This window comes from Physcomitrium patens, chromosome 7 (genome assembly GCF_059467195.1).
Source record: "Physcomitrium patens ecotype Gransden chromosome 7, ASM5946719v1, whole genome shotgun sequence".
NCBI classification, from domain to species: Eukaryota; Viridiplantae; Streptophyta; class Bryopsida; order Funariales; family Funariaceae; genus Physcomitrium; species Physcomitrium patens.
In genome coordinates, this window is record NC_143416.1 from 2,248,494 (window position 1) to 2,259,799 (window position 11,306).

An 11,306-nucleotide genomic window follows, 5' to 3' on the forward strand; every position below is an offset into this window, starting at 1 on the left:
AAAGACGGATAATCTGCTCTCGTTAAGGAAAAATTCAATGTTAAAAAAACTAAACTATTTGTTTGAAGGTAGATAATCTGCAACCTTATTAATTGGAATAAATATGTATGTCTATGATAGGAAGTTAGGCAGTAATCTAATCTCTAAAGGTGCTAGATCATGGTTGATAGATTGGAATTGGTTTCCTACAACTTCATATAAATGTTCTTAAAAATTGCTTATATTTTGACATAAATTAGGATAAAATTGGAAATCCTATGGTCTTCATTTTTCCACATCTTTTCTTATTATTTATCAATATCTTCAATAATCGAGACTATTTTTTTTTTGTATCTTTTAAATTTTTCAATCTTTCCTTGAAGTTCTCTTTAATTATTCCTTCATTAGTAGATCCTTCGATAAAGAAATGAGTGAGGGTAGTATTTGTGAAAAAGATTCTTACAAATCAAGTGACTACTAGTTCAAATTGCCAAATGTATTTTCTTCTTTTTCTTCATTTCTTCTTTTCTATTTTTTTACTAAATTTTCTAATATAATTTTTTTCTCTTATTTTTATTTTTTTCTTGTCGATAAAGAATCATCTTGATCCTCTAGTTGAAGCTCTTTTTCTATATTACACTTGTGAAGAGAAGGGATACAAGGGGTGGAGGGGGTGATTAAATCCTCCTATGACTAGAGAATGGTCCTCAATTGGAACTCACAAGAATGCAAAGAGATGGTATAAGGAATAGAGGAGATGATTAATTCTACTTGCCTTTTAAGTTGTTAGAATTGCCTCACTTTTGGCAAATATATCAAAATGTGAATTAAAATAAATCCCTATTAGTTAGAAGCCTATTCCAATTCACAACAATTTAATTGTCTAAATACTCTAATAAGTCCCAATTAATGATTGATTTGTATTCAATAATTCCAATAACTTTTCAATTGTGAGCTAAATAAACCCCTAGGAGGTGATTTATTCTAATTTGCAACTACTAATTCATTTATGAAGTGATTAAATAAAATTTCTTCTTAATTCTTACAACAACAAAAAATAAAAAATAAAAAATGAAGTCTTTAATTAGCTGAATTTTATATGAGGTTATTTTATTTTTGATAAATTTTTATTTTATTTTTTATCAAGTTTTAATTATCATCCAAAACTAAAAATTCATCCAATGACAAATTTTCATCTGCAAATGAGTTTTCATCCATAAATGACTTCTCATCCATGAATGAGAATTCATCCACTATCAACAATTGCTCATTCGTCAATTGTATATCTAAATCTTAAAAGTCATCCAACTCAAACCATAATCTCATCCGACCCAAGATCTCAGTTATCATCCATTGTAAACGTCAATTATGTTTAAATTTCATCATATTCTGGGTTTATTCAAATCTAAGAACTCCATCCCATACAAGGCTATCACCTTCTGGATGCTAAAAGGTGAGCTTGAGGTGTTGTCCAGCTCATATCTTCACGCCGCTATCGCACTCAACGATGTTTGCGACTGAGTCCAATTGCTTCCTGGGAATCCCTCCCACGACGCCAACGCCTTCACCGTTGTTGTCCCTCAGTTGTCCACTCTTTCCATTCACGTAGAGCACTGCCACTGGAAGTCACTGCTTCCTTACACAATTCAAATTAACTCTACGTTCCAACTACTAAATTCCGCTATCCTGGCTACTTGGCTAAGTCAATTAGGTTGCTGATTACGATACCAAGATCTAAATACTAGGGTTGTCCACACGAATTTGACAATGCTGATGTCGATCCATCGTTCTAGTGTTTCGGCTGAACTTTGTAGCCACAACCCCACAGCAGTCGAATGAGTCTTGTTGTAGAAGCACCGGATCACGACTAGTTGCTTAAAGGAATGAGGGAACACAACTTGTCGATGCTCCACTTCACTCCAACCGCATCAAATCAGAACCAGACGTTGTTCAAGGTAACGGTGGAGGTGGAGACAGCCAATTAAGAGAGCTAGGAGCAGGTGGCTCCCACGAGCAAAACGCAAGCTGTTTAGAATGACAACACCGCCACCCCAAGATCACCGTCAAGGAGAATGGAGAGAGAATACGGAACGTCGAACGCTCTAGCAACAAGCCTGGCCGTCACACTCCGCACCACTCAAGCAAACTACGGAAACAAAGCATCATCAAAAGGAACAGTAGCAATACAGTTTGAGCACCGGAATTGGCAAAACGCAAAGATCAAAGGAAAAAAACGAACAAGGATCCAGAGACGCAAGGGCAACCAGCTCACGTGCTAGGAGAGCCAAGCTCCAGATCCGCCACCACCGATGCAGCCATAACTTCTCTAAGTGAAGCTTCAGGGACGTTGACCACAGCAATCCGATTCCTATCCAATGTTCAACCTTGCCGCCGTAATGCAACGGAAGAGAAGGGGGACAAGGCATCTTTGATGACGGACGCTCCAGCAGCTCACCACCACAGGGTCTAACCAGGAAATGACTGGAGCTCGCTACTCAACCAACAAAACAGGAATAGGGAGGGAGAACCTCGAAATGCCGTTGCTAGAAACCACTCAGCCTCGACCTCCGTGCCACAATCCAGAAAAAAACTACCGCACTACACCCTCGGAGCTCCAACCATCCTTGAGCACTGGTTCCATAGCACAACAACAACAGTACTCTTCCAGTCGAACAACAAAGGATCCGGAGCTGTAGAATATCATCAGCTCCAGCCGCTCGAACGACACTGCTGACTTTCTCAGCTGCCCCGTTGCGAAGGCCGAGGCTTTTGTCACACCCGGCTCAAGCTCCGCCTGCTCGATACCCGGACGATGGGATTCTCCCGTGGTTGATATCCCCCTAAACTGCACCCGTTTGGATCATGTACAGTATTCTTATTCTATATTGTACAGTATTCCGCTCGTATTCCTATCGCATTTCAACCATTCCACTCAATACAAGTAAGGTAGGCTCCTTGCTCTCCTACTTTCTAGCATAAATAATATAAGTGGCCTATATTTTACTTCTTCTACAATTAAACAAAGTTCAAATAGTTCCAATATATATATATATATATATATATATATATATAGAGAGAGAGAGAGAGAGAGAGAGAGAGAGAGAGAGAAGCAAACAAAGGAGCTATTACTTTAATTCTTTTAAAAATATTTAAAATGGTCTATATAACTATAAAATAAAATAAAATCATGTGAATAGTTTTTTTAAATTTAATTGATAGATGAATAATTAAAGAAAATTTGTAAGGAATAATTCTCTTACTTTCCTTACTAAGAGAGATTACACAATCAATCTTGCCCCTCCAGCCACTTCTCTACAAAAGAAATTATAAATGATAAGAAAACTTGCCAAAATTTAATCTGTATTAAGTAGAAAAAAATCAAAAAAATAATTAAAATATTTTAAAATTAATAATAAAACTTGAAGATTTTATAAAATTGTAATCATTTAATATTGAAATAAATCATGTCATAACTTTTTGTGTGCATATATATATATATATATATATATATATATGAAAAACCTTACATCACTCAATATTTTCCAAAACAAAGCAAAAATATTAAATACAGAAATATGAAAATCATTAAAGTATAACCTCCATAGAAATATAATTTCATGGACTTTAAAATTGAACAATTTCATATTCAAGACTCTTTTCTTTCTTTCTTTTATTTTTATTTTTTAGAGGTTCTTTTTCTGGTGCTTCTGCAGTTTAAAACTTATTACTGAAATTTTATAACAGTTAAAAATCTTCAAAAAACTAAATTATATATAAATAAATAAATAAAAGAAAAAAACAATTTTACAATCACAAACATAGTGATGCCATTGCCATATGTATGTATGTATGTATGTATATATATGTATATATATATATATATATGCTTTTAACAGAAAGAAAAAGAAACTCCTCCGATCATCACAATAATATAATCTCAAGTATACAAAAAGTCACTTTTATTACAAATCCATAACCACAGAAGTTTTACTCAGTTATACTTTTACTAAATATAAGATTTTACTGCTAAATGTATACACACAGATAGAGAGGTTTAACTCACTGAGTAATATATATATATATATATATATATATATAAGCACAAACACATACCTACACAAACAGAGTCATAAATTATTAAAAAAAAGATTCCTTGATTATTTGTCATGACTCGTTTAGTATTAAAAAAATTCAAAGATTACCAAAACCTTTTTTCACGATATGTCACACAATTCAGAATTAATCATTTTTAACAAAAAAACCACAACCAGATGCACCAACCAAAGATGCTAAGTGCTCCTCAAACATGTTTGACGAACCTTAGACCGAAGCAACCACTGCTATGGGAATCACAATTTCCAAAAACAAACTAAAGGTACAACGTTCATCAACGCTTATAAGAAAGAGGATGGTATTTGTTAAGAGAACCAGGAGATCTGGTTCACCAACATGTAAGCATGCCAAAGGGACTCTTCAGGCAACAAGCGAGTGCTGGTATGAGAAGCCACCAGCAGGTACTCGTAGCAACCTACCGACACAGAATCATAGACATGACTCCGGTGCCGTTATGCATCATGTGCATCAATTTACACCTAACTCATGTGACCAAGTGATCACCTTTCAAATGGCGTCAGCTGACAACAGCTAACATGAACCGCCCCACAAAATGTCGCTGCCGATTGAGTGAAGATCCCCTGTTGACCGGAGGGGAATCCTAATTGCACCAAAACCACTCAATAATACAGCTGCACTCGTTATTCTTGAGCTTTCGGGCACAAAGTTAACCTAGTTCATTCTCATTTTAACTTAGCCGAGATACAGACAAAAAATATCACCTTAAGCTATTCACATTCTGGCTGCCTCACGTCCAAATAGGCCATCCTTGCCGCGAAGGGCGACACGCCAACAGGACTTGGGCAGGCAGAAGTCGTACCTTGAATTGGTGACCAATCAGTACTGCCCCTGTGAGCTCTGTCAGATGCACCATTTTCTTCGGTAGATCTTTTTATTTGGACTGTATCTTCATCAACAGACCAGCGGGCCTCTTGCCTCTCCCTCTCCGAGTTGAAGGAAATCTTTCTCATCTCAGTAGCGCTTCTGTCCAGGCGCGAATTTGATGACACTGAAAGGGGTGACAAAGTTGATCCGAATAATGGTGTTTTTGTATCCCCATTAAGAAGATCACCAAAACAAGGCGACTGGGGACTCCCAAAACGTCGTGATGGAGAATATCTGTTGATGTCCTCGGTTGTAAAAGGCATGGAGTTAATAGAAGGAGACGCCTCGGAGTCACAGTTGAATCTATACCTTTTAAAAAAGGTTGGGTTCACAATAGGCTCCGAAGAATTGTAAGTAGAAAAACGCTGCTCACTAAAGATGTGGGCTTGAGATTGAGGTTCAGGCTCAGGGCTGCTCATACGGTCGCCTTGGTCATAAGCTTGAGATGTCTCTACTATTGCCTCAAGTCGTTGCACACTAGATTCTGCAGTCTCTGAATTACAGTAGTTTCCTGAAATGTCTACAGTATCCAGAGGCTGACCCATGCCAGACAGACCAAACGAAAATCCGCTCGTAGCTTCTGAGTCTGGTCTGTGTAGATTCTGCAACGAGTGCTCGCCCACACAATTTGATTGTCGTTTGGATCCCACAGCATTTTCGTGATGCTTAACAGGTTTCCGGAATAAAGTCCTCGAGGTTCCAAATGGCCCACCTCTTCGTGATCTAGAAGTAGAAACTGGTCCATCTGAAGCTCCAAGTTGGAATTCATAGGACTTCTCAAGAAGCTTCATAGGAGAAAAAGTCCTCACTGCGTTACTCTTATTTGGACTCAGATATCGTAAAGCTGAGGAAGAGCCTTGTTCCAAAAATTGTGACGAACTCGTTCCAGTTAGCGTTTGTAAAGTGTTCCTGAATACATCCCATTCCGTTTGCAAATGAGGGAACATACACACAACAAACAAAAGCAGCTGACAATCAAGAAACGCTGTTCAACTAGAATTTGAGGTTGATTGAGTTAATACCTTGAATCCTGGTCTAAGGAGTCGCGAGCCGTCGAACGCTTCTTGTGCGTGGCATTTAGGCTATGAGTCCCGGATGTCTCCTTAACAGTTGTCCACACATCCTGCACGTTATTTAATCATGAAAACTTTCAAAAAGAACAAGGAAGAGCTGAGCTGCCCATGCTGCAAAAGTCATGACAATTAGCAACCAGAAGGAACTGCCGTCCACAATTAGAAGAAAGAAACTCTACATGAGAACAGGATAAATACCCGGATGTATGGAGTATGTGGTGATGAAATCTGGAATGAAGTCGAAAGTTGCTGAACGATTGAAGAAGTCTCCTTAGCTATCACATCCTGCATTATCGGGCATTGATGTTATTAGAAAATAATATTCAAAAGAGTCGAATGTTTTATAATCAGGAACACAATCATTAAAAAGGAAAAGGTTTAATGCTTCTCAGTACAGGAAGCATCAGCATAGTGAATTACTATTCGATGTTTCAAAGTATAGATTATGAAGATCGTCCTCACACCTGAACAGCAAGTTTCTGCTCAATGCTTAATACGGAGGAATTAACCTCAGGGTTTCCAGCGTTCGATCTGACAATAACCTTGGCCACAACAGACTTGAGCTCTGTAAGTTTGGCCTGATGCTTGGCGAGCTCTTTCATCTCCCTCTCCACATCTTGTTGCTTCGCAACTAGATCTAATTCATGTCTTAGCTCTTGTCTCTAACAAATCATCAAGTTTAAGACATATTAGTAACCATCCTCGTGCAGCACGGAAAGAGATAAAACTGTTATTGAGCCACCAAAAATATACAATTCAAAGCGTTGTACCTGTTCCACCGACATATTTTCAGACAAGTGCGAGAACGTCAGTGAAAAATCTGACTCCTTCCATCCTTGGGGACTAGTTTGCGACAAAGTATGAGCATCGTTATTGGACTCAACATGTTTCTGCAGGAACAAAAATCATTTTAAGAGAACGTCATCGTGGAGAAAGCAAAACAATGTAGTGTTCTTATATCACGTCAAGGAACTTGAAGAGACATAGATTTAATAATGTGAGGCATAACAAGGAGCATGAACCGTGTCATGACCAACCTGAAAATCCTTCAGAACTCGACTTGCAGCCTGCATCTTCTCGGATACCTATACCCCATAGATAATAATTTTCATCAGAACTAAAAGTTTTGTCTACTGCAGCCTAAACATAAATTCGATTGAACACCCACAATAGAAAATACGAAAATAACACCAAGACGCCTCTCACTCACCGCTTTCGATGTTACAGCTAGTGCGGCTGCGAGTTGGTCCACTTCTTCCTCAAACTTCAGAATTAAGCTTTCATCTAGCATCTCAATGATTTCAGAATTATCCATTTGGCTGTTTTCAGCGGCTGGAGCTTCGAACCGCCTCGTATGCGAATTAGAGACACAAGGTGATTCTCCTTTAGCAACACTTGTTTCACTGTCTTGTTGAAAATCATTTCTTGCAAGAACAGACTCGTCACTGCAATCATTCCCACATTTTGCAACTCGAATTAGCTTGCATGTGTACTTCACTTCACAACATTCCACAACAACTAGATCCAAACCCTAGTAGTAATACCATATTTGTCTGCTGCAGCACTTAGAAAACAACTGTAGTAGCTAGATATGTTCATATAAAGAAAAATTCGTTATAAAAATTACAAAAAAGGATCCAGACAATTTTAAATCAAGATAATATACTAATGGAGAGATTACACACCCTGACTGCTGGAAGTTCTCATCAACGACCCACATGCGTGATGACGATACTTCTCCATTAACAGAGGGGGTGACAGGCCGGTCAATATTGTGATTCAAGTTCCAACTCGGCTTCGTACTACGAGCATCTGTCCGTCTGCTAAGCTTGCTGCTCCTAGCCCAATCGTTGTCCCTGGTCTGTTACCATAAACAAAGCAAGACATAAAGTCAAGACAATTTACAATACTCTGAACAAGCATATCAAATTTTGATACAATGTGAGGAGGACATTTTTAATTTCAACAGTTCTTGACACTTCTGAACTTTAAGATAGCCAGCGAATGATACCGGCAAGCGCTGAGCATCCACGCATTCTGATATATACTAGATGACTACGTGATGGAAGACGTCAACTCCAAAATCTTATCTTGAAGAGTTGAAGAAACATAGTTAAATATCAGACAAAAAGCTTAAGAAGGAACAGTGACATAATATGAAGGCAAGGAAGTGAATACATACTTCTATCTCAAGCTTGTGGTGAAGTTCCTGAAGAACACTAGTCAGTTGCAGGTTTTCTTGTTCCTTGGCTTCTAACAAACGTTGCTTTCCCTGAGCTAGACGCTTGACCTCCTCCAGCTCAGTCGCCAAAGATGACACTTTCTTTGATAGTATCTCACACTGCCGCAACTTCGCATGTGCCAAGTTGTCTTTCGCTTCTTTTTCTCTTTCCAGACGCTGAATTTCTTCACTCAACTTCCGTGATTCATGAATGATTTCTTCAACATCCTTCTGCAGTATCCGTAAAATCACCATGATCAAAAAATAATCTACACGTAGTCTTAAACAAAAGCATGTAATCAAAGAGAATTGTCTATGTCCCCTAATTTTCTATATAATTAAATAAGACGTATGAAAGAGAAGGAGAGAGATTTTCTTACATGATGCACCCATTGCCGTTTAATCTCAGCAACCGCAATGTCAATACACTCTTCATCCAAGTCACCAATTTGTTGGGCACGTTGTTTCATCAATTCTCGGTGTAATTTCTGAACCTCCACATTGGCTTCAAATAGATTTGTGCTGATTGCTTGCACGCACTCTTGAAGATCAACAGAATGGTTGCGATGCATGGTAATCACATGGTCCGCCAGTTGGGTCTACAAAGTAAACATAACAAACTGACACTAAATTAAGCGTACAAACTGCGACACGCCTGCCAAATGTGCAGAAGTCTTATCAACATAAGATGCAAAAGCCAGGGATTAGGATCTGCAAAAGCAACGAAACGTTAGTATAGAGAATTAAAAGATTCTAGAAGCTCAAAAGATGAGGAATACCACACCTGCATGTCGTTAATCATTACATCTCTACTCCTAATTTGCTGTCGCAGCCTGTGAACCATTTCCTGTCTGGCTGTAAGACCTGATCGTAATGTTGTTGAATTGTGGGCATCGGATTGGACCGAGTGCTTATTGGACTGACAAACTGAGATATGACTAAGCTGCCGGAAACATTTAGAAACTTGCGGAGAAGAGTCGGCTGGTGCAGGACGTTTGGTTTTAGAACTGCGAAACTCAAACTTAGCTTGTGGTGGAGCCACAGACTCAGACTTGTCCCAGAATGGTGTCCCGTCATGAACCGTCTCGTACGTGTGCATTGAACCAGTTTCATCTACAGAAATAGAAGTCAATCAGTGACTACAAAGAGTTAAGGTTTCTATACATCCGGAAGCAATTTTTTAAGCAGAGGATAGAAGACACAAGAGAGTTAAATTTACGAGGATGGTAGACCCTGCAACTTCGTGGCTCCGAAATAAGAGCAGTTATTTTATAGTCCCTTAAACATGAAATTCACAACTGACGAGGAGATATTTGAACTGGATTCTCACAATTTGTGTCAGATGAAAAGCTTACAAGCCTCATTAAATCCACCCCAGCGTCCAGTAAAAAATGAAACAAAATCACAAGATAATTCAGCTTGCTTAGGTTACACATGGTCCACGGATCACCCGATGCAAGAACGTTGTAAGCAACTGAACAAGCGAATTAAGCGTTGCTTGAGAAGTGTGTACCAAGATCCTGATGATGCGGTGATGATGCTTGAGTCCTGGCACTAGTGTTCAAAACTCTCTCCTTGGTCTTCTCCCCATCATTCAAAATTTTTTTTCGCCCGAGTGCAACACTCACTGCCATCACTACAGCACCTCCAGCTATCATGAACCAGTTTGGACCATCCTTCTTCTTTCCCATCCTGAGGGTTCTGCCCCCAGGGCTTGGCTCGTCATCACTCATCTCGACCTCCACCACTCACGACCACTCAAGGGTGCAAGAGAATTTCTCTGCCCAGGCGATTGTATCGCAGTAATCAAATGTGGTACTGAAATACTTCATCGCCAACAATGGCAAGGGAGATGCATTTCATCACGAGACACCATGATGATCCCTCAACCAAATGGTCAGGACTCCTCAAGGTAACGTTTACAAAAGTCTCGGGGATATAGCAAGTGTCGGCCTTCAAGCTGATCCTCACAAAATGGCATTCACCCAATCAAGAATGCTGCGTTCAACAGTCCTCGAAATCGATCCGGAAGAACAGGCCTTACAACAGTAGAAGAAGGCTATACCCAATGTTTCTGGGCACATCCGTAAGCAAATGTGGGGCTCTGAAAATGCACTGACGGTGCTTTAAAATCCAAAGAAAACTCCTGTAGTCCCGCCACTGCCGATCCTGTTCTCGGTACTTGAATCACTTTAAACGCTTGGCTAGATTGAAATATGCCCATACTGCCAGCTCCTCCCCGAACAAATTCTCATTGATGAGAGTTCTAAAACTAACAACAATCCCAAAGAAGGTGGAGGAGCAGATTCTTCGGAATCGAGAAATAGAACCGTCCAAGACCTGAAAACAGATCTTGAGAAGCTACGTGAATAATACGCCCACAGCAGCAAAAAAGCAGATTACGAAGCGATTTCTCACCAGAGTGACTTCACGATTCATACTGATGAGAGCTGAAACCATCAACACCTCAACAATCTCCAACACCAACCCAATATGTCGCTTACATAAATCACCAAGAGGAACACATAATTTTGTCCGATCCGCTCCAGGGACTACGTCAATCTTCACACGAAGAATGGCGACTTGACGAGCTGGTGACAATCCACCTCAAGAAGCTCGCCGCAACTTGGCAACTTCAACAGATGCAGATAAACTAGGTCTAGCGCGCAGCAACTAATGATCACTGATACAATTTGCAGCGAAATCCTGTGAGGTACTACAAACTCGGCGAGGAAATTGGAAACTAGGAGACTCCTAACCATTACTCTGGTCTTGTTACAGCGCTCACTCTCCGAGACATCACACCCCCCAAGAGCGTAGATGGCAGAACATCGCTAAACCTAGATGCGAATTCATCAACTCCAAAACTAGTCTCAGTATGGACAGCATGGACACTCAGTAATTACAAAAGTATTTTTGATCTTCAACCTTTCCGTATTGCAAAAGTATTTTTAGGTGGATTACCATGTGAGCATTGGAAAGGCTTCGGCCTAAAATTAAGATGTGAGGTTTGAAGGAGCTGGGTTAATTCGGAA

General features: G+C 39.5%; 1 protein-coding gene and 1 long non-coding RNA gene across 2 annotated transcripts; both read right to left on the bottom strand.

Moving 5' to 3' along the window:
* Window positions 1-1,318: 1,318 nt before the first annotated feature.
* Window positions 1,319-2,885, bottom strand: LOC112284520 (uncharacterized). The gene is made up of 2 exons (XR_002970435.3): window positions 2,252-2,885; window positions 1,319-2,004 (listed from the first exon to the last, which is right to left on the bottom strand). It is a non-coding gene; the product is annotated as an uncharacterized LOC112284520 (long non-coding RNA).
* A 1,464-nt stretch (window positions 2,886-4,349) lies between these two features.
* LOC112285071 (uncharacterized) lies at window positions 4,350-11,062 on the bottom strand. Its single transcript, XM_073535151.2, has 13 exons — window positions 9,785-11,062; window positions 9,056-9,384; window positions 8,652-8,870; window positions 8,233-8,502; window positions 7,736-7,911; window positions 7,261-7,495; window positions 7,088-7,135; window positions 6,821-6,940; window positions 6,515-6,712; window positions 6,249-6,335; window positions 6,000-6,100; window positions 4,913-5,886; window positions 4,350-4,693 (listed from the first exon to the last, which is right to left on the bottom strand). Exons 1-13 carry the CDS (start codon window positions 10,002-10,004, stop codon window positions 4,593-4,595), a joined length of 3,078 nt encoding a protein of 1,025 aa, XP_073391252.1. The 5' UTR covers window positions 10,005-11,062; the 3' UTR covers window positions 4,350-4,592.
* Window positions 11,063-11,306: the final 244 nt, after the last annotated feature.